We start from the raw sequence: 24,906 nt of genomic DNA on the forward strand, positions 1-24,906 counted from the left end.
AAATACCTTATTTTACTTAATATTTATTTTTAAAAATATTTATTTGTTTTAGAAGTATTTATATATTTAGAACTATATAAATATTTGATATATTTATCAGAATGTTGGAATTTTGAACTTCTAGTAATTTTATAATTTCTCCTACAAACTTTATTTTATGATAGATTAATTTTAGTTTTTTAATTTTTTTAATAGTAGGTTTTCGGTTATAAGGTTACCTATTGATAAACCTATTGATGCAAAACATGCAGCCTTACTTTGGATTAATAAATCCTGTGTAAAGATGAGACATAGAATTGAAGAAGAATTAGGTTCTTATCGGAGTCCTGGTGAAACAGAAGTTAATCTGGTATGGTTTTATTTTCATTTAAATTTTAATATTCTCTGGGGATTATCATACTTTTTGTAGTCTTTCACTGCACATAGCCTATTAGTTTTGTAATTTTCAACTCAATGCAAGTAACATGAAGGAGATATAGAAACCAAAAAAATGTCAGGAATTAATCGTATTCTGACATGGGTTGTGTTGAGAAACGTAATACTTTTACTTAGACTTTATAGAGGGTAAATTATATTTGGTAGGAAGATTACAGGCTATGCTGTACAGCCATCTGTCGTAAGCCTACACTACATAACCACACATTCCTTCAGACTGACCGACATGTAGTGCCCTGTATCCCGATTGCCCAAGACTTGAATGACCTAAGTGATGGATGCTGTCTAGCTGCTCTACTGTGTTTTTATTGCCCTGGATATCTTAATTGGCAAGGTAAATTATTTTTTGTTGATATTTTATATTTTATTTAATTAGTCTGATTATTGTATATAAAAACTTTATTTTAAGATTATAATAATTCTAATTGACACAATGTAATAAAGTCAAATAATAGTATAAAGTGTACATAATTTGTGATGATTAATATAAAAATTAATAGAGAGGTTGAGGCGCACGTTTTAAACGTGTGTACGTGTACGTGTGACGTTCGGCGCCGCTTTCCTGTAAGCCTAGAAGTTTGACGATGGTGTTTGGAATGTCGAGCGTGATTCCACCGACTATCCAAACACCATCGTCAAACTTTTAGGCTTACGGGAAAGCGGCGCCGAACGTCACACGTACACGTTTATACGTTTAAAACGTGCGCCTCAACCTCTCTATTATATTTAAGTTACATATGTATACAAATGTGTATGTAAATGCAAATTGTTATTAATGGAAGCTTTTGAAATGAATAAATTATAAAATATATTTTTGTGTATTAATTTTGTACATTTAATGTTGGCTCAATATAACATACTTCAATAGAAACACATAGACATCTATATACAGTGCTAACAGCTGTGGATTCCAATTTATTGTTTAACTCTTCAGATCTGCTGTTTTATTTCATCTTATTTGTAGTCATCTGAGTTAAAGTCGCAGTTAATAGTACAGTTCAAAATTGATTGGTTCAATTTGCAATATTTTGTTGGCAATGCCTGTTCTTTGTACTTGCTACTGAATAAACACAGCTTAACATTTGAGTGTTGATATGGAAAAAGCCAGAACAAAATGGACAAGAAGGATTGTCTAAAGGCCAGTTCATAGTCTATTCCTGTTAAATATAGCAATTCTGCTGAGATGCACTGGATGTCATTGAACAATGTTTCATTACAGTTAAACAGTTTGTAGTGTATACGACAGTTATTGAATGTTAGTCTGATTTATTCTTGCTTACATGTGATGAAAACAAAACAACACAGTCTCATCTACAACAGTCAATTTTCTGGATCCAAATGACTGCATTATGTTAAGTCATCAGTTTAGTATAATTTGAATTATACAAATAATTTTTTTTATTAGTTAGAATAATTNTTTTTCGAGGGGGCAAATATATAGCTGCATGTTTTAGAATGTTACATTTATTTTAGTACTGTAGATTGAAGTAAAAGAATATTTAATTTAAATTTGCTGTACTTGTCTATATAAAAGCAATGTAAAGTTTTATAAATATAAATATAGTCAGATTCCTTTATTGTGTTATCAATTTATGTGAAGTCTGCATTAATGCAAAGTACATTTGTGGTCTTGTGGATGAGGCTAGACATTTCAATGTTAATAAGTTTAGTTATTACAAAATATCAGTTAATATACAATATGAAGCATGTCACAGTCTTGCAAATTCAGTAACAATTATCTTTCATGGTTTAATACAAAGCATACTGCTTCCATCTTCCCTGAAGTCACATGAGCGAAAGTGGCAATGCATAACTTGCATCATGATCAAAGGCATTTTTTTTTTACTTTAATTTTGGCCACAGTGCCTATGACATCATTATTATCACTGTTGTTGGTGGTGAGGTATACACCATACCAATGACATTTACTCCTTGAAAAATTACATTATCTCTTATTGTTGGCACTGAACAATTATTTAAGACAGTCCTTGTGCACATTGGAAACCTGAACTTAATAAAATTGGGGAATTTTGATTAAAAATATGTCATTTTACAAAATAGTTCTTATTTTTAATTGTTTTAAAAACAGAATAACTGAATTATAATATTGAATACAGGCAATAGTTTGCAATTTTAAAATTAAAAACAGTTTCTATTGAAATCCAAGCAGATAAGTTATTTTTAAATTATTAGTTTTTCATATCAGCTCCCAAATTCAATTTTGTGGCTAGATCAACCTGTTAGTAGCTTTAACTGTCATTCTACCAACTCTAACTATTGTATCTCAATAAAGTGTATGTTTGGAGTAGATGACAAGTTTGTTTATTTATTTATTTTTAAACATATCTAAACATGATAAAACAGTAAAATAATTGAAAGAAAATTTGACTTTTGCCATTTGATGGTATGACCATTGATGTTTTTTGTAAAGTTTACTTAATACAAAGTGCAGATTTTTTAGGTCCTTTCAACTTTGTATTAATGGGGTTTAACTTTATATATTTGTGAATTTAAAAATATACTGTATATATTATAATAAAAATAAAAAAATCATTTCAGAATTTTTATGAAACTGAATTCATGTACTATACATAGTTACAATATAAGTTGTCATAAAACAGCAACCTTGTAAACCAGCAAAAAATTTTACTCAACTATTACTTGTGATTCAAATACAGATTATTGTCAGGTCTAATCTTTAACACAAATAGATAATAAATTTAATTGTCTTTGGAACCACTACCTGATGATCTATATTTTGATTGAAAATTTAATCAAGTAATTTTTTTATTAGTTTGGATTTTTATTATGTCTCTATTCTCTATTAATCAATTTAACATGTTACAATATAAGTTTATATTAGTTTTTTAGACTCAATATTTAAAATTTATATTAAAAGTTCATATTAAATTTTTAGACTCAATATAAAAACATTAGTAAAAAATATTACAATAAAAAAATTATGAAACTAGCTAACTTTGTTTTGGTAATTGTAATAGATATAAATAATGAAAATTTAACTATTTTTCTTTTAATAATTCTGTATTAGAGTGAATTACAGTAAGTTAATTAGTGATAAAATTTCTAAAAAAATTCTTAAGTTATCCTATCTCATTCAGAAATTAAATATAGATGCTTCTTTTATATTCTTTCAAATCTTTTTTTTTCTATTGTAAGTTTAATATATTTTTGATTATATTCTGTTGTTTACTTATTGTAATATGTAAAGGAAAACTACAGTATATAGATTATTATATTACTGCTAGCCTAAACAACTGGCATCATCTGAGAACTGTAATGAAAGATGCTGTAATTGTGTAAAATTTCATTATGGCTACAGTGCTACAGATATATAATATACAATGCATGTAAGTTTTCGGTCTAATTCATAGACCTTCTTCAGGATTGATGTAAAAAATTTTAAAAATTTGAACTTTCCCAACGGTAATTCGAACAACGCACGTTCTATAATCTTCAGATATTCGATCGCGCATGTCCATTAGCTCTTTATAATGCCACCGCTCTCCATGCCGATGCTATTCTACTTGACTCTCGAAAATTTATATTTAGCCCCTTTTTTCTGTATTTATAAATCTTGCAGATTACAATCGAATGGAGCAAGGCGGATATTATACAAAAGATTGCTAATATACGACATCTAAAGTATGCAGAGGCATGGCACATTTATAAATACAGAAAAAAGGGGCTAAATATAAATTTTCGAGAGTCAAGTAGAATAGCATCGGCATGGAGAGCGGCGGCATTATAAAGAGCTAATGGACATGCGCGATCGAATATCTGAAGATTATAGAACGTGCGTTGTTCGAATTACCGTTGGGAAAGTTCAAATTTTTAAAATTTTTTACATCAATCCTGAAGAAGGTCTATGAATTAGACCGAAAACGTTAGAGAACTAGCCAAAAGTAGACTGCATTTTAAAGGTATAGTGGAATGTAGTAATTAATAATGCAGTTAGAGATTTAATAAATGCATGTAAGTATATTCAGTGATAAGGGGCTGTCTATAAATGATGTCCATATTTGAAGGGTGGGAGGGTTATGGCAAATCAGACAGGGGACAGGTTGAGCATCATTAGACATCCATTTATTTTATTAAATTTTATACAGTTTGTACATTTTATTATATTTATTTCAGAATTTCTTGTATATTTCATTTTTACTTATGGTATCTATCATTCATAAAGTGATGAAGGTTTTAACAGGGTTGAGTTTTGTTGGATGTCCTAAGAGGGGAGGGGATTATGAAAACTGGACAAACTGGGACAAGTGGAGGAGTAAAAATTTCAAGAAAAAGTGGACATTAATATGGACAGCTTCTAACATAGGAAATCTCATTGAATAGTTACAGCCTACATGAAGGGTTGTCCATAAAAGTTTAAAGTATACATATATATACAATATAACCAAACTAAATTATTGATTAAACAGCTTAAACTTTCAGATTATTTTTGTGGCTAAATATCTAGACTCTTGAACAGGATTGAAATTCAAATCTCATTCTGGTTTGATTTGTTTTTCTTCCAGAATTATCTATATTAATTAAATTCAAAATTAATTTTTAATTATTAATTCATTATTTAATTTAAATTTAATTAATTTTATAATACTCTAACTACTCAGTTCTTTTTTTTTTTTTTTAAGACTTTTTGAGTTAGACATTTTTTAAGTTTGATAAATTCATTTCTAAAGCTGACCTCTGGAGGCCAGCAGCAGAATTATTGTGGACAAAACTAAAGTGATACTTCTGGTATGGTATGGAAAATATAGTTTGTCATATTTTTACTTAATTTTTTTTTTCTTTAATTATTTGGCTTATTGGTAATTTTATAACTTTTTTTTGAACTGAGTAGATCAATTCTAATCAATAGAATCGATTCCTTTAATTCTATTGAAGGAACTATTCTAATTTCATCAGTGATCCAAGAAATCTAAGACACTTCTTATTGTGAAAGCTACATTAAAGAACCTTGAGCAAGTGATGTTTATAAATATATAGTAGATTAAAATTCATATTAATATCTTCATATATATATAAAGAGAGAGAGAGAAAATTCTTCCACTGAAATCCTGACAGAGATCTTTATTATTATTTATATTCTAGGCATATTATTTAAATAGAATGTGATATCAATCAATACTGTGTTTAAAATATAAGTTCCTACATATATCAAGTTTACTACAGTAGAGCATCGATTATCCGACCCCCAATTAACCATCACATCAGTTAACCGACTGTTCTAGTTGGCAAATTTCAAATGTCCGCTAGTGATGTGGCGCTACAATATTTGGCTATGTCTTGGCTACTTTAATATTATTGTTGTTAAATTTTTGTGTTTTAGCTGGCAACACTGGCTCGACCATGAAAGAGAGGCCAGTATTGTATTTAAACGAGACTTAATTTTCTAATTATGAGTGGTTGTTTGTTTTGTGAGCAATAAAATAATTTAAAAATAATTTTTAACGACACAATAGCGACGATTATTATTTAAAAAAATTTGTTAGGCTTGATAGGTGAAAATTCAACGTGAAGTTGGATAATTAATTAATTAATTAATAGCGATATACTAATTACATGGGATATACTAATATACTATACTAATAATGTAGTTTTTTTTTCATTCTTTTCGGTAATCTGATTTTTTCAGTTATCTGATCAACCTGAGTCCCCAATTGAGTCGGATAATCGATACTCTACTGTATATGGAAATGTTTTTTTTTTATATATAATGATTTTTATTTGATATTTAAGAAATTAAAACTGTATTATTTTATTAAATATATATTTAATTTAAATTTAAATCTGATTTTAATTTTAAAATGTATACATTTTTAAATTTCAGGGTGAAGAAAGATTGAAACCACAAATTATTCATTCCTTAGCTAATGCTGAACTTTATTGTTTAGCACTTGCTAATATTTATGCTGATCCCAACTATCATAATCTCAACCACATCGGTATAATTCAGTTATTAATGAGAAAGGGTGTAGATGTTCTTGAACCACCAGATGCATCTCTCACTGAAACTGTTCTTGTACAGACTGCACCTATTAAAATGGTATAAAAACTATAAATATATTTATAATTAAATTATTTAAAATATAACTCCTTATTACTGTAATTATAAAATTTGTGGTAGTATATACACAGTGGTATCTTGTACTTTGAATGCTTCAAAGTTCAAACTGTACATGTAGTGAAAAAATGCACTTGAAGCGTAAATGCAGTCTGTTTTGTGCCCATTTCATCTCTCACTCTTGCATTATGCTTGCATATTTTCAGTGCTTTTTTTGCTTTATTTTTGGTTTGTTTGGTTATATATACTGTATTGTGTGTTGTTCATCTATTCTTCTTGCAATTTTTCTTTATTGACAGCTTTTGGTTGCCCTGTACATTTTGTATTAATTAGTTCAAAACCTCTCAAACAGAACTTTTTAAGCACATTTGACATTTTCAAAGTTTAGGAGCTTCTTTCCCATACACATTATAATTTTATTTATTTATTTATTTATTTTTTACTGTTTGTATGGCATTATATCCTTTCTGAAACTCATAAAGCATATATCTCTGATTTGCTTTTTATCTGAAGACATTACTTGATTTTATTCAAACAAAATGTGAAGTAAAGAGTTTAAAGTAAGCTTACAAACAAAGAATATACTCTTACATTATCTATAATATGTTATATTTCAAAATTGTTATAATTAAATCACACATTTGTGTTAAGATGCAGAAGTCTTATTATGTGACAAATAAATACAATATTGCAATTTTCATTTTATTATACAGTATTTACATATTTTATTTATGGTTTTTGTGTTTTAATTTATTATTAGGGCATTTAATTGTTAGTATTTGATTGTTTGCTGTTCTCTCAATTAGTTCTATGTTCTTTGGAACTTAGCATAAAGTTGAGAACAAATCATAGAGAACACTCCTTTTGATAGGAAAAGTAGATTTATTTTCTATAATTTATAATGGATATGCATTTTGGGTTCTATGCTCCTCCACAATTTTTATTTTATTATGTATATTGGTAAAATTATATAAGAAATTACAGAATGTATTTAATAATTATTTATATTTAGCATATGCATAACTCACAAAATTAACAAAAAATTATCTAAAAATAATTATAGTGACAACTGGAATAACTAATTATGAAAATCGTTTGATAGAACAAGTAAAACTGAAATAAATTTTAAAAATATGTAAATAAATAAATGTAATAAAATGTTAAAAAGTAATAAAAGGGTAACCTGTAAAAATAAAAATATTTTGATTAAAATGTGTAAGAAATTGACTAATAAAGGTAGTAAAAACATAAAACCCCTAAAATCAATAAAAAGTGGTTAGAAACAAGGTGTAAAGGCTTTCACTGTATGTTTATCAGGGAATCTGTTACTTTATACGATACAACAGATTAAAAGAGGGAGGGGAAGGCCATCTTAAAATGGACTCTTCTTATTTTGGTAGTAATGGTTGCCAGATCTCACTGATGACAATGCCAGTGTTTAAATTTATTCTATTAATTTTGTTTAATAATTTCAATGTGTTCAAAAAATTTTCTTTTAGTAATATTTTTTTCTGTTTTAAGAATTTTGATGCTGTCGAGTGAGATCTCATAATATTTCATTACATTTATTTATTTACATATTTTAAAAATTTATTTCAGTTTTACTTGTTCTGTCAAACAGTTTTAATAATTAGTTATTCAGTTGTCACTATAATTATTTTTAGATAATTATTATTTTTTTTTATAGCTGAAAATATTTGTATTATAATAAAATATCTGCTGAATCAAATGTGGTTAATATAATTCAATTAATAGTAGTAAAATATCTAGATCATTCATCCATTCAAAATATTTGTTAAGTTTTTTATCTATTAAATTAATAAGATTATTGTTAATGAGATGATAATAAAATATATAATCATACTAAGAATAAATGATATTTTCTCTATCTTGTTTAATTTTTAGTAAATAAATAAGTATAATAATAATAATAACATGAATTTTATATTAATATAATCATTTTTAATGTTTAAAATTTTAGAGTGCACATATGGCAGTTATTGAAAGTATAATGGCATTGTATATAAAAGAAGTTTTAATACCCGAGAAAGTAATGGAAGTAATTAGGTAAATATTTATTTTATTCAGTTAATAATATGTATAATAAAACCAAACATTCAAACAACAAATTGGAAGATTTGTCATTAATGTAAAATTTTAAGAAGACTAACACCTTAAATATAATTATAGCATGATTACAACTGAAAAAATGTAATTTTTGCTCTGTAATTAAAATCAGAATTATTGTCCTAAGCATATTTTTACTTTTCAAATGCTATGTGAAAAAGTCTAAGAATTCTGAATATGCATGTTTATTTCAATTATGCTTAACTATGCACTTTCTATATTTATAAAGATGGATAAAAAATATTTTTAGCATGCATTTTTAAATTTTAATAACTTATTATTTGTATAAATTAACATCAAATATTTTAAAAAATGAAATGACCAAAAAATAATTAGGAAATTTCATTATTAAAGATTTAATTTAACTAGCAGATTTAATTGCTTAAAAGATAATCCCTTTTGATTTAAATTTAATTAAAATTTTTCTACATGTATATGAGATAGTTGTTGATGAATTGTTTATTGGTAATAAATAAATAATTGATTCAGTTTAAAGGTCTGAAAACATTAATACATGAAACTATGAAAAATATTAGTCATTAAAGAATTTTTACTAATAATAATAATCTCAAAACTAAATTTTTCTATAATGTTTTTACTATTGAATTTTATCAAAAGTTTATATACTCAATTGGATTTATTGGTTATGGAGGCCACTCAAGCTACTTTCAGCTTGTAAATGTTTTTACCATTGGTCCCAGAGTTTATTTTAAAAAATTTCTGGAACTATTTGATGGTTAGATTTGTTTTTATAGTTTATTTTAGAATCAAATATATTTCCTAATTAATTTAATTGAGAAATATATTTCCATAAAATTTTGTAAATCATAATAGATTAAAACTTACTCTGTTTTAATCTATTTTGAGAATATGCAGTGAAAAAGTTGGTAAATGCAAATTTATTAAGCAATTTGCAATTAATTCATTGTATAGTATTATCTATAAGAGTAATTATAAAGTGAATAAATAATTTAAGTATAGTGAAGTAAAAGAATTTTAGTGTGTTTGATAGCTGGAATAGTAATATAATTATATATAAGAAAATTTTTTTAGAAAAATAACTTATTTTTCTGTATGATTTCAGAGTTTTATATCAAATAAATTTTAAAGATACATACAAAATACAGTAGAGAATCAATTCAATGATCTGCAGTTTAATGTATTTTTTTCACCAGTTTCTTCAAATGTTCATAAACTACACCATTGATGTTACTGTGTATAGTGTCAATTTTGCATATTTTTGTAATTTAACACATTGAAAGCTCAATCTCTAGATGAATTTTCTCCTCAAAATTTTTTAAAAAAATATAATGTACTATATTTTATGTTTGGATGGTCAAAAAGTTATAAAGTTCAATGAATTATCAAGATTGTTTCTCCACCTTGTAGATGCCACATTCTGGATTTTGGCATTTTGACAGCCATTGCTAAACTCAGAGATTTATGTAACAAGCAGAGTAAAGCAATAAAAATATTAGTTTTTATCAAAGCCAGTGGTAATGAAAACATTATACAAAATCAAAATGATTATATTAGGATTGCATGCCATATGATCTCCTTCAACAGCACTCCCATGAGCCACCATATTAGACATTTCAAAAAAATGCTTAGTTTCATTAGACAGATGCTAAATTATATGCACATTTCAACATTTGCAGAAACTAGATTAGTCTTACAAGAAGAGACCAGAAAAAGTAGACAGATTTTGAAACAAATGTCTATTATAGGATGTTAAATTAAGGTATTTCTAGATAAATTTTATTTCATCTATAAATACCTTATTTTACTTAATATTTATTTTTAAAAATATTTATTTGTTTTAGAAGTATTTATATATTTAGAACTATATAAATATTTGATATATTTATCAGAATGTTGGAATTTTGAACTTCTAGTAATTTTATAATTTCTCCTACAAACTTTATTTTATGATAGATTAATTTTAGTTTTTTAATTTTTTTAATAGTAGGTTTTCGGTTATAAGGTTACCTATTGATAAACCTATTGATGCAAAACATGCAGCCTTACTTTGGATTAATAAATCCTGTGTAAAGATGAGACATAGAATTGAAGAAGAATTAGGTTCTTATCGGAGTCCTGGTGAAACAGAAGTTAATCTGGTATGGTTTTATTTTCATTTAAATTTTAATATTCTCTGGGGATTATCATACTTTTTGTAGTCTTTCACTGCACATAGCCTATTAGTTTTGTAATTTTCAACTCAATGCAAGTAACATGAAGGAGATATAGAAACCAAAAAAATGTCAGGAATTAATCGTATTCTGACATGGGTTGTGTTGAGAAACGTAATACTTTTACTTAGACTTTATAGAGGGTAAATTATATTTGGTAGGAAGATTACAGGCTATGCTGTACAGCCATCTGTCGTAAGCCTACACTACATAACCACACATTCCTTCAGACTGACCGACATGTAGTGCCCTGTATCCCGATTGCCCAAGACTTGAATGACCTAAGTGATGGATGCTGTCTAGCTGCTCTACTGTGTTTTTATTGCCCTGGATATCTTAATTGGCAAGGTAAATTATTTTTTGTTGATATTTTATATTTTATTTAATTAGTCTGATTATTGTATATAAAAACTTTATTTTAAGATTATAATAATTCTAATTGACACAATGTAATAAAGTCAAATAATAGTATAAAGTGTACATAATTTGTGATGATTAATATAAAAATTAATAGAGAGGTTGAGGCGCACGTTTTAAACGTGTAAACGTGTACGTGTGACGTTCGGCGCCGCTTTCCTGTAAGCCTAGAAGTTTGACGATGGTGTTTGGAATGTCGAGCGTGATTCCACCGACTATCCAAACACCATCGTCAAACTTTTAGGCTTACGGGAAAGCGGCGCCGAACGTCACACGTACACGTTTATACGTTTAAAACGTGCGCCTCAACCTCTCTATTATATTTAAGTTACATATGTATACAAATGTGTATGTAAATGCAAATTGTTATTAATGGAAGCTTTTGAAATGAATAAATTATAAAATATATTTTTGTGTATTAATTTTGTACATTTAATGTTGGCTCAATATAACATACTTCAATAGAAACACATAGACATCTATATACAGTGCTAACAGCTGTGGATTCCAATTTATTGTTTAACTCTTCAGATCTGCTGTTTTATTTCATCTTATTTGTAGTCATCTGAGTTAAAGTCGCAGTTAATAGTACAGTTCAAAATTGATTGGTTCAATTTGCAATATTTTGTTGGCAATGCCTGTTCTTTGTACTTGCTACTGAATAAACACAGCTTAACATTTGAGTGTTGATATGGAAAAAGCCAGAACAAAATGGACAAGAAGGATTGTCTAAAGGCCAGTTCATAGTCTATTCCTGTTAAATATAGCAATTCTGCTGAGATGCACTGGATGTCATTGAACAATGTTTCATTACAGTTAAACAGTTTGTAGTGTATACGACAGTTATTGAATGTTAGTCTGATTTATTCTTGCTTACATGTGATGAAAACAAAACAACACAGTCTCATCTACAACAGTCAATTTTCTGGATCCAAATGACTGCATTATGTTAAGTCATCAGTTTAGTATAATTTGAATTATACAAATAATTTTTTTTATTAGTTAGAATAATTTAAATTCTGTATTATCATATAATACATCACTACAAACAAACTGTGAAATATAAATTTGAAAATTATAGTCTGAAATTATGAAGAATTTTCATTATTATTTTAAAATTTATTTAAAATAATTTGATAGAATAAATTAAAAAACATCTTTTTAAACTTTTTTATTAGATGTTCGTCTCAGCGATTCACCTAGTCTTGCAGATTCAGTGTATAATCTTCAATTAGTCCAGAGATTTTGTCAAGAATATCTTCCTCATGATATTCACTTTCTCACTCTGGAGGATTTCATCTATTTACATTCCTCAGTGCATCAGAATATATTAGCATTAATAGCTGATTTAATGTATTTATTTGAAATTCGGCCAGCAAAATGTGTTAACAGACCAGGTATAAGAGAAGAAATTGAACAGAGTCTTGTTTTAGAAGGTAAATATAAAAACAAATGACATTTAAAGAAATTGTATATATTTTTACTAAAATCTATATTTTGAAACTTGAAAATTTTTAGCTCCAAAGCGTTTAAGTCAAAATGGACAGTCACCTCAGGTAATTAGTAAACCTCGTTCATTTCGTCACACAAAAAGTCCAATTCCAGACTTGAGATCGGGTGCCTTTGGTGGTTCTAATTTTAGTCTTCCAGATATTAATAGATCCAGGTAAATATTCAGTGCTAAATTTAATGTATTATACTCTTAAATGAATTAAAATATATGTTTTAATCTAGTCCCCAATCAAATGGAAACTGGCAACAGAGAGAGAAAATGACAGGTAGGTAATAATAAGATAAATATTTATGAAAGTATAAATAATAAATTTTTAGTTTAGTTTAATTTTAGTAAATTAATATTTATTTTAGAAAATTTTAAAACTACACAGCAAATTATAGTCTGATAGTTTGTTTATATCAAGGATACTCAAACTTTACTTAGTTTAAAGTAACACAAATGTTTTTCTATCATGGGAAGAAATAGATACAGTGGCACTGGAAATTAGTTTTTAAACGAATTAAAATAAAATATATGACTATAAATAGTGATAAATATTTATAATGAATATTGTTTACTCTAAAAAGATTGAATACATTGTTATTACAGTAGAGCCTCGAAAACTCGACCTAATGTGGACCGAAGGGTGGCCGAGTTGTGAAAATGCCGGGTTTTCGGGAATGGGGTTAAAAAATGATAAGTATGCGTGTTTCCTCAGAAAATATTGTACTGTACTTGTATGTATTGTTTGCTTGAGAATACAACAGAGAATAAACTGCCCAAATACCCTTAAACAAAGGAAAAGTACGTCTTTTATGAAGGCATAGAGCCATTACTACATGAAAATGAAAATTAATGAATACACTGTGTACAGTAATTTACCTGATAAGACAGACCTCAGAAAAATACTTTATGAAAGCTTTTATACTTTTATAAAGCTGTCTATAATGAAAATTAATTAACTAAGGATTTTTTTGCCCTGCCAGGGTGTGGCCGAGTTATCCGGAGTGCCAGGCTATCGAATGCCGAGTTTTAGAGGCTCTACTGTATTATTATTATTATTGTGTTGGGTTTAGTGGGTTATACTTGGTTGACATTGGTTGCTGTGTACTATTCTAGACCAGAGTAAAGGTATAGCAACCAAAACAAGACAAAAATTAAATATCAGTGGTCTGTATTGTGTGGGGTTTGTGGTATTGTTGTTTTGTTGTTTTTAGGTTTTATGTAGGTGATGCCCTGAGTAAGAAATTTTGGCATGTCTCATGGATTGATGATGATGTATGTTAGGTGTTTAGCTAGTTCCTGGTGCAGTGATGTAAACTTTTTGTACCAGAAATTATGAATGTTGTCTACACCAGGTGTGTTCTGTTAGCAGCATAGCGGATGTCGTGTATGTTTATTTTAGCACGGCATAGTTGATGTGTTGTGCAAGTTTTTGTTCTCCTCCTCAATCCAGCCTGCATCAGTATAGTGTGTAACAGCACAGATAACTCCAATAAGTTGTGAGTTCTTCTTCTGTTGGTGTGTCAAGTGTTTGTTTTGGTACTAATTTGTCTATAAAAGAGTTTTTCATTGTTTGTAAATAATTTGTTTTGTTGTTTTTGTAGCAAACATGTTTTGTATCATTTGAGTCTGTGTGCTTTAGCTGCAAGTTTTTGTTTTAGTGTATCAATGTATTCTGTAATGAGTGTGTTTTGATTTTCTTGAAAAAGTTTTGACTTGTTTTTTTAATTTGGATGTTATGTTGTTTTTAGTGTATTGTGTCAGCCTGCCTAATTGCTGTCTAATGTCATTTATTTGTGTTTCTATTCTTCTTTGCCAGTCAGACTTGTGATAAAATTGTGTTTTGTGTGTTTCTGTGTGTGATTGTATTTTCAGTCCATGATGTGTCACTACAGTGTCTACTACTGTGAATGGATGTAGTGTGGTAGTAGGTGAGCATTTACATAAATTAGTGTTTTTCCTACTACTGTAGACATGGTCTGTGTGTGGGATATGTAGTACATTGTATATTTAGTGAGTGTTTCTTGAAGTATAAGTGAGAGCATATTAACTAACTCTAAAATGGATGATGAAGTATCTTTGGTATCATTAGTGGTAATTGTTGTGTGTGCGCTATTATCAGTGCTTGTTGCTGGATTATCCTGGCAAGTTACATGATCTTCATTAATTTAATGTTAAATGTTAACATCTGTTGATGTACTTGATCAGCAATCTATTGTTTGGTAAGTTCAAGTGTTGTTTGTGGGATAAGGTTGTTGTGTATAATTGTTCTTTTTTGATCAACAACCCTTTGTTTGGTGACAATGAGGTGAGGATATTGTGTGAATCTATGGTGTAGTTGTTGTCTGTACACTGTCATGTTTGTTTCAAGTCTTGTGATGGCATAGTAAGTATGGATGATAAACACATTCATTTCCATTGTCCATTTCATCCATTTGCATGGTTTTCCAGTCTCTGTGGTCTGTGGATGCATTGCCACAGAAACACCAAAGCTAGGTTGGTTTTTCACAACTGTCAATGGCATTGCAGTAGCCATGCTTGGGCCACTGCTGCTTTCGCTACTGGTAACCAAGGGAGACTGTGGCCTATTTTTCAAACATGAGCCTCTGCCTAACCTACAAACACGGACCTTGTTAACCTGGGCAACGTCTGAGCTGGTATCACAATTAGACCTGGTTACTACCATTATAAACATCTCCACAGAATGTGGGTATGGTTACTCTTAGCTTCATTTTTCCCCATAGACCTTACTGGCATGAGTGTCCCTACCAGGAGCTTGTGCTCCAGCCTGCATTGCCCTATGGATCAGTGAAATTACTGGGCTCTCCCACCATAACCAGGTGGTGACCGTGGGAGAGTTATTATTATTATTATTATTTTAGATTAGATTGATTATAAATAAGTCAAAGAAATTTTAGTCATGACTACATTATTATAAATAAATGTTTTTATTTTGCAATAATTTCCATTTTATTTTATAACACCTTTTGTTCTTATTCTTGATTCAGCTTGTATTTTATATAATTATTTTTATGATTATGTAAGTAAAATATTACAAGCACTTATAGTAAATGAATGTATCAAAAGCACTTTGTAATTTTTTGCAAACTATTATGATATTTGTGTAAACCATTAAATTTAACACCAAAAGACAACATTGTTATTTTATTTATTTATAATTTTTAGTTTGCTATTATATATGTTTATTGAAAAGTAGGTATTTAATAATAATAATAATAATAAATTATTATGCTTAGATACATAGAATAGCATAAACTGAAAAACTTTTGTAGTGAATGTATTTATTTTATGCTTAAGCATGATTTCAATTATGGCTTATCATTTGTAACTGTAATATTTTCTTTTCTTCAGGTTCAAAATTATCTAGTAACCAAATCAGGCGAATTAACTCAATGTCTGATTCCAGGAAGACTTTACATGAACCTCAAGATATTCCAGCCACTGACAGGTGTTTATATTAATCAAATAATCTATTTTTGTGTTTGAAAATTTTAAGTATTATATATTGTATTGCAGATTAGAAGAAGATGAAGAATTAGCAGGTTATTTTATAGATGAACTTCCATCAACACATGAATTTGGAGATCAGAAAATAAGTGATCATGGCACAGGATATGTTTCTCCATCTACATTGCATTTAGAATCAACCTGTGTTATAGACAGTGATCAGATTCGAGAACCATTACTGCCTACTCATATAAAAAAGTTAAAGGAAAAAAATAATCATGACACAAAAAGACAGGAAAGAGGAGAAGATTATATTCGACCATCTGAAGTTGATTTTAGAACAGATGATAGGAATACTGATATTAAGCATCAAGATTCAGAATTAAATAATCAAGGTGAAATTGATGAGCATGAAGATGAGAATTTATATGAAGAAATAATTCAACGAAGTGAAGATGATGATGGTGATGATGTACAGGTAAAAGCAGGATTGCAGGATTATTATAGTCAGTTAGGTACTGAATATCCTAAAGAAAATGATATTTATGAAGTCATACCACATCAGAAAAGTTGGCATGATAAGAGAGTTATTACAGATATCAATGATAGTGTTTATGATAAAGAAAAAGCAGTGTTGGAGATTGCAGATCCATATGATAATCTTTATGAAGAAGTAAAACATTTAAAAGGTTTAACTACTAGTTTTGCTGATTTGTGTAAATTAAAGAAAAGTCCAAGTAATGCTATTAATATAGTTTATATGCAAACAAACAATATGAATAGTAATAATAAGCCACCTGCAAAATCAAATCCATTAGGCTCAGACTCTACAGAAAAAAATCAAGATGAACAAGATTCTTCTAATAAATCAAATTCTTATTCCAGAAGTAATGTAGCTGAGAGTGATGCATCAATACAGTCTCAAATGTACAATATAAGATTAAAATTAGAAGAAAGAAGAAAAAAGATTGAGAAAGAAAAGAAACGCATTGAAAATATTTGGAGACATCAGCGTCAGAGGCTAGGCAAAGCTGCATTCCTACAGGCAGTAACAAAAGGTACAGTATCAGAAGCTAGTACACCTGATAGTAATGCAGAAAAAGAATTACCAGTGGCAGAAACTGAAGTCGATTTAGCTGCAGTGCCAGTAGTGCAAGAATCAATTCAAGATATTGCTGAAGATTTAAATTTAGTAAAAAAACAGTGGCTTTTACAAAATGGATCAAGTGATAAATTACAAAAAGAAAATATTTCTAAAAGTGGACAATTGGATATGAATGTAGAAGAATTCCAAACTTCCATAGAGCAATTAAATAATAGCCTAACAGATCTGCAGACTGATATTGCGAATCTTTCTAGTCAACAGGACATGATTCAAAAAATGATGAATACTTATCCATCACAATCTCAACAAGAAGAAAAATTTTTCCTTCATAATCAGCAAGGAAGGACTCAGGATGAATCTTTACCTGTAAATCAGAGTCCATGGAGAAACCAGCAATATACTCATTTATCAGATACCCCTACTTCTCCACGTAGAGGACAGTGGGGTCATGCAGTTACACATATTCCCGAACAACCTCCTCAAAGACAACAATGGCAAACAGCACCACCTGTAATGCGACCTTCCTCTGTTGAACCACAAATGATGACAGGTCATTCAATTCCTATGCAAACTCAACAATATGATCAAAGACCACCATCTGCTGCTCCTTTTATAGAAAATAGTCACCAAGGATTTACTTTACATCCTTCAAGATCAGATATGTATTCAACATATGATTACAGGTTATCTCAAACCCAACCACAGTCACAACCACCTTCTCAACCTCATTCAATGTATCACAATGGACCAATGGAAAATGTTTCTTTAAATCAATATGGATACAGTCAATATGCTAATATGCCCAGTCATAGTTATAGCAGTTTACAAAATATACCTCAGGATCAATATAAAAGTATGATGTATACAACACCCTCAATTCCACAGCCAGTTCACAACTATCCTCAGAATTCTTCACATCCTTTCCACCTTCAGCAAGAACCAACACATCCAATGTCTATGCCACCTACTTCTCAATATCAGTCTTATCCTACATTTACAAGAAGTCAAGGAGAAATGATTAAGCAACAGTTTGAAAAAGCTTTAGGAAATAATTCATTTGCACAAGATGATGATAATAATGCTGCTCCAAATGTAACTGATGAATTTGGCAGACCTGTTGGATCTGCAAAATTATCATCATCACCTCCTAATAAACCTGTTTTAGGTAAAACCTTTCGTATATCAAAACCAAAAATTACTTCTCCTCCTCCAAATAGGGGAGAGTCGCCTCCTCCTCCTCCTCCTCCTAATGAAGCAGATCAAAATAGTCAACCATCTACTCAGGCATCAAATGATACGGGAGAAAATGATAAAGGTTTTTATATATCCTTTGATGACAATCAGCCTCGTAAACCAAAACCAAAACTTCGGCCACGTCAAGTGAAAGCAAGACAACAACAGAGGAGGGCAGAAATAGAAGCAGCAAATGGTCATAAAGAAACTACATATAATGATTCACCTCAGGGTTCATCTGGTACAGGTGATACTACGTCACCTTCAACTGAATCAGTTAAAACATCTCCAGGACAACAAAATGCTGAAGCTAACAATCAACCTGGTGTAGGGTTTGTTATAGGAGCTGATTTTGTCAGTCCTAATCCAGTGAGTAATTTTTTGTTTTATATAAAAATATTTATAAATGTAATTTGATTATAAAATAATTGACTACAAATAGTTGGCATTTTTTAAATCCAGATAAAATTATGACAGGCATAGAAATAATTGAAATTTTGGTAGATTTATTTTTATTTGTACAGGCTGTGAAACAAAATCACTTCCAGTAAAAGATATTCCACATACTGTATTTCATTTTACACAAATATAATTTACATTATTAAAATTAAAAATATGTTTAGTTTTGAATCTTTTAAAGATGATTGGAAATGTATTGTTAATAGATGAAAAGTGTATTGGTGTAAATTATTAATGGAAATTTAATCTATATTAAAAATTATATTTATATAAATTTTAATTATTCCAGTGAAAATAATATAGTCCAATGAGTAGGAATGTGCTATAAACAGCTGTAAATCATGCTAATTATAAATGAAATGGTTTTCATAAAATTACATCTTAATAATTTTACTATTTCATAAAATTAACAATGTCAATTTTATGAAAAATGAATAGATAAAGAATAGCAACGTTGAGAGAAATTTTTGTAGGAACAGAAGATAAAAATCAAATTTATCCATTTTCTGATCCTTCCATAAATATATAAATGTATGCTATGCATTTTATTTAATACAGCTTACAGTTTATGAAGGGAGTCATGCTGTGTAATAATATTTTCATCATTACAAAATCTTCTATGCTAATTTGTACTATTACTGTTGTTAAGTAGTTATTATTTTAACATATTTTTATTTTGTTTCAAAGTAGTTGCTACATTTTTAGAAAGTATACTGCAAAAAAAAAAATAAATAAATTTTAATTCTACTTTTAACCAAAAAATATAAATTAAATATTATTTCCAATATTTAAGCATCTTTTAGTCTAGTGATCCTTGGGAGATTGCATTTGTGGATTGAAAGTAGTCATTTATGATACTATGTTGAAGTTTACAATTTTTATACAGCAGTAACAGTATTTCAAACACTACATATTTCATTGATTTTTTTCTTAAGTATTTATTTCCATCAGTGTTTGATTTATTTCCATTTTTGAGTTATTCATCTTTCTGAAATTTCAGAATAAACTTTATTTGCATATAGTTGATGTCATCCAAAAATCACTGGAATAGATTGGCTTACAGCTTTTTTTTTTCTTTTTCTTCCTTAAGTTTTTGTTCTGTTAATCATTCTATAAAGTTTGAAAATGTTCAGAAAGAAAATATGAAATGAGATAATCATTTGTGAGGGGAAATATTATTATTTTCTTTAAATTAATAATTTAGAAAATAAATAATTTTTTCCAAGCATTTTATTGTATGACAGTTACAAATAATTTAAATGATATATTGAATAAGGATACATAAAGCAATTTTTAAATATTGTTGAGATAGACAATCATGAGAATGCAAAAAAATACTGTCTAGTTTGTTAGAGAAATTTAGAAAAAAATCAAAAATAAATGTTAGCTTATTTATTTTAAGAAATAAAATGTCGATAAATTCACCAAGTCATGACATTGAATTAGAAGAAACAAATAAAATCTGGTTTTGAAATTTTAACTTAAACAAAATTACTTGAAAAATTTCTTATAAAGGTGTACAAAAATCCTTATCATTTAATTTGGCAGCATTGTTCAAATGATATAATCAGTTTGATTGTTTATAATTGTAATGAAATTTTAGATTTTAATGAAGATTTGACCATTTTTGAATAGTTTAGTATAAACTCCACACTTTATGTATTATTTTTTTAAACAAATATCTTACTGTGTACAACTTGTACAAGATGTACTTTGTTTTCTTATTACTTAATAGTTTTAATTTTTATTGTTTAATAGACAAAGTTAATTTACATATCTGTTCAAAACTGAAATAAATTACTTATAATCCTTTGATAAGTAGTGTGATATTTAATAATTTTTTATGATAATCAGAACTTTTATTTTAGGACTAATATTAAATTTTAAACAGTATTAAAAGAATAATTACCATTGCTTCAATTTGTTTTAATTATACTTAAACGGGACAGTGTGTTTCCTATTGCAAATTTTCAAATCTTACAAATATGAATACTGTACTATGAAATTATATTTAGTGATACAAGAAATATTTAGCATGTTTATTTTTTTCAATGGATATGATTTTCATAATTATTGAATATAATTTAAAATATCAAGAGTGTGTTTACATTATTTTAAATTAAATATTAATTTAATACAAAGGATGCTGAACTTGAAATGGCAAGAAGAAAAGAGATGATTATGATGATGTCATTACGACGAAGAGCTGAACAAGAATCAAAGCGAATCAAAAAAGAACAAGAATATGCCTGGCAAAGAGAACAAGAAAGGTATTCTATTAAACACCAAATTTATTCCAATTTCTATAATTATAAAGGATTTATATAATTTGTTATTTAGTTTAAATCATTTTAATAAAAATTAAAAGATTTTATTAAAATCACAACATTAAAATAATAATATTTTATACTTTAAAAGAATGAAGAAAGAAATACAAGAAAGGAAGAAGGAGGAAGAAAAATTAAGAAGACAAATGATTTTAGAACAATATCGTCATAGAAAGGCTCAAGAAGCAGAAGAAAAAGAAGGTGGAGGTTCAGCTTCAAAAGAATATAATGTTTCTAATAGTAGGACAGGCACTCTCACAAGGCCAAAAACAAGGTAAATTTAAAATAAATTGTTATTTAATGAAAAAAATCCAACATAAAAATTTTGTGCAGAACTATGTATCAATATATTATGGAAATTACTTCTTCAAATAGAACTGTATATATAATACATACATACATAATCTGTTTTTATGAAATTAAATAATTAGTTATGTAGAAAATCTGTATAAATTGAACATTTCTATATTAGCAACTAATATTAACTTTTATATAAATCATTAAAAGCAAGCATATTTTCTGATACATCAAATCTTATTTGCATACTTGTCAACTGCTATAAAATATGGAAATTTTGTATTTGTATTTGAAATTTCCATATTTTTTAGCAATTTACAAGTATTTTATATGAAACTAGCAGATAAGCCCTGCATTGCTTGGGCAAAAAGTAACAATAGCAAAGATTAAGATTATTACATTACAGCCAATCTTACCCATTTTCACAGAATGCAAGAATTAGGTTCCCCTGTTTCCAGACTAATTAGAAAATTTTTAGATGGGTCTAAAATTATGTTCTATTTAACGCAAAAGACCGCATCTGCACCTGTAAATCTTGCATGTTGCTTTCTCTTAACACTTCCATTGTCGAAGCCTTAATCCTGTCCCTTTCCCCGCAGGTGCAGCGGGGAATTTAAAAAAAAATCCCTTGTTAGTGTGTGTTCTCATGACGTACCCTAACTGTGTACCAAATTTCAAGTTTCAACTCCTAACCATGCTGAAATGCTCGTATACATGTGTGCCATCTGTCATAGGATAAATGTATTATGTTAGAAACCTTCGCAGGAGTGTATTAAACAATTTCCCAAAGTTTAATGGCAATTGTACTATGTCAGAAACCTTCGCAGGAGTATATTAAACAACTTCCCAAAGTTTCATTGCAATCGGATAAATGGTGTAGTAATGCATGAAGGACAGACAGACATACATTCATTTTTATATTTTATATGAAAAGAATCAATTCATTAAACTATGGACTTACAGAAGATATTGTTAAAATTACATATTTAAAAATGTTTATACTATGTTTAAATAAATTAATATGCTTTGATATGCACCTGACAACAGTGGGGATTTTTTCCACTTGCTATGGCATTTCACATTGTTGACTTAATAGTTGTCTTTGCTATAAAATATGGAAATTTTGTATTTGGTATTTGTATTTGAAATTTCCATATTTTATAGTTGCTATCATAAGTGAAACAATTCTTGTTTGTTTCTGTTGCATTTAAAATTATATCCAAGGATAATAGCAGGAGAGTTATTGACTGAGATGATATGGATGAACTAAATACATGTCCTTGAACCTGGAATGTTTGTAGAAATCTTGCCTGTAGGCATGATTACTACAGAAAACTACTATAGGATAATATTTATATTTAGAAGCCAGTAGTGTGTTATTTTTCTTTCTGCAATAAATGGAATAGCTGTTTGATCACTTTTCACAGTACATTGATAGTGTAAAAATGGCAGCAGCTGATAATGTAAACAATCTGAAATAAACTGCAAAATTTGTAACAACAGGAAATCTCCATATCAATAAAAAGAATTGTAAAAAAAATTTACAGTATGTGTTTTTCACCGTGATCTTTATATTAACTGAAATAATAAAGTCATAAGATTAGAAGAAGAATCAGTTCAAATAATCAAGATTAAATCAGCTTGATTAAAATAGTTATATATACTACTAGTTTTTTCAAACATTTTATAATTGAATATTTATAAATAACAAGTAGAAAAAAGTTAATATATTATTAAAATTAGTTTGTTTGCATTAATATAGATCAGCATCAGCAACCAGACCAAGACCAAAATCAATCCATGTGGGTAGTGGTAGTCATGATTCACTTGCATCCAACTTAGGAACAGGTAAACATTTGTTTGATTCAATATTTTGTTTTTTTGCAAAATTATTGATTATTTAATGCAGATACTTTGTAAAAAAATTCACTAATAAATGAATTGAGTCACTTATTTAATTAAACAAAAGTTTCATATTTAATTAAAAAATAATGCAAAAGATGTTATTAAACCATTTTTTATTTAAATATATATTTACTGTACTATATATATTATTACTGATAGCAAAAAAGAACAGTTAGACATGTGAGAGGTGGAGACAATCTCTTCCAGTCAATACTAGATTTATAGTTTGTTATTTCTTCCCTACATAGTTTATCTTTGAAAAATTGATATAAATATATATATATAAAATACAATAAAATAGGTATCATTATGTTGTGTATATTTTGTATGTATGTATGTAATATTTTTGCCTAATGTTTTTTTCATACATTTTTTTTTCTTTTTCTAATTATCTTATAATTTTTACCAAATTTATTTCTTATCTTTGTGTTTGATATCACATAAACAGTCATAATGTTTATATTAACATTTTACTACATGAATTTCTTCAAAGAAGGCAAATTCTTGAAGATTGTGACATTGACTTTCCAAAAAGAAGGGTGGAGGGGAATCGGAACTCAAAGGAATAGCCCAGAATAGTAATCATTAATGTTAATGGTTAATAAATAGAGATAAGGATCCATTCAAATTAAGTAGGCTAAGAAGTTCAATTGATCATATAGGTTGTTTATCTCAGGATAAAGCATTCAGACATTAGATTCTGTTTATGAAAACTTAAAACATATATAAATGTCAAAGTATGATACAATGACTGTTTTGTTAATAATATATTTTTTAATAAAAAGAATTAACAGTCTGTTATAATTTTTCTATGGAAAGAATTGACTTGAAAGCAACATCACACATGATGTTGCTTCAGTTAAACCAATCAGCACTTTTTGCTTAATATGTCAGGAAATGTGTGAATTTTATTTTCTCTCACTAGATGGCAGAATGATTTTTATGTTAATTGTGTTAATTTTTTTATAGCGTATATCTATGGCTTGATGCTCATTGGTTAATATTCAAGTTGATTCTTTCTGTAGACAGACTATTTAAATGCAATCTCATTTCTAAAGATTGAAATTTAAATAATATTTTATATATAGTTATTTTATTAAAAACTGTGAAATAAAATGTCAATTGAAAAATTTTTTTTAATTAAAAGTTAAAATATATTTCAACTTTTGGAATATATAAATATAACTTCAAAACAAAATAAAAAGGAAAACAAATAACTTAATTTTCTTCTATTAGTATGCAAAATTAATACTAATTCAGTGTCAGTAATAAATTTTGACTTAATAAAAAAATCTAAATATACTAATTTTCACTTATTTATTATAAACTTGAATATAGCAGAATTGAAT

General features: G+C 28.0%; 1 protein-coding gene across 3 annotated transcripts in view; it reads left to right on the forward strand.

Annotated features, from left to right (window-relative positions):
• LOC111625502 (patronin-like) overlaps window positions 1–24,906 on the forward strand; it is a 95,084-nt gene that overhangs the window by 64,192 nt on the left and 5,986 nt on the right. Inside the window, exons 1-12 of one of the 3 annotated variants that reach the window (XM_023368652.1) lie at window positions 6,267–6,511; window positions 8,511–8,596; window positions 10,623–10,776; window positions 11,010–11,196; window positions 12,444–12,701; window positions 12,784–12,931; window positions 13,000–13,043; window positions 16,136–16,232; window positions 16,301–18,938; window positions 21,171–21,298; window positions 21,447–21,629; window positions 23,415–23,500. In XM_023368652.1, the coding sequence (XP_023224420.1) occupies window positions 6,428–6,511; window positions 8,511–8,596; window positions 10,623–10,776; window positions 11,010–11,196; window positions 12,444–12,701; window positions 12,784–12,931; window positions 13,000–13,043; window positions 16,136–16,232; window positions 16,301–18,938; window positions 21,171–21,298; window positions 21,447–21,629; window positions 23,415–23,500 (4,093 nt within the window). In that variant the 5' untranslated portion in view covers window positions 6,267–6,427. Of the gene's footprint in view, window positions 1–195; window positions 350–582; window positions 770–6,266; window positions 6,512–8,510; window positions 8,597–10,622; window positions 10,777–11,009; window positions 11,197–12,443; window positions 12,702–12,783; window positions 12,932–12,999; window positions 13,044–16,135; window positions 16,233–16,300; window positions 18,939–21,170; window positions 21,299–21,446; window positions 21,630–23,414; window positions 23,501–24,906 lie in introns of those variants that run through there. The other 2 variants (XM_023368653.1, XM_023368654.1) reach the window with 2 other exon arrangements.

This window comes from Centruroides sculpturatus, unplaced genomic scaffold (genome assembly GCF_000671375.1).
Source record: "Centruroides sculpturatus isolate CEXI.00-Female unplaced genomic scaffold, Cexi_2.0 scaffold105, whole genome shotgun sequence".
In the NCBI taxonomy this organism is placed as follows: domain Eukaryota; kingdom Metazoa; phylum Arthropoda; class Arachnida; order Scorpiones; family Buthidae; genus Centruroides; species Centruroides sculpturatus.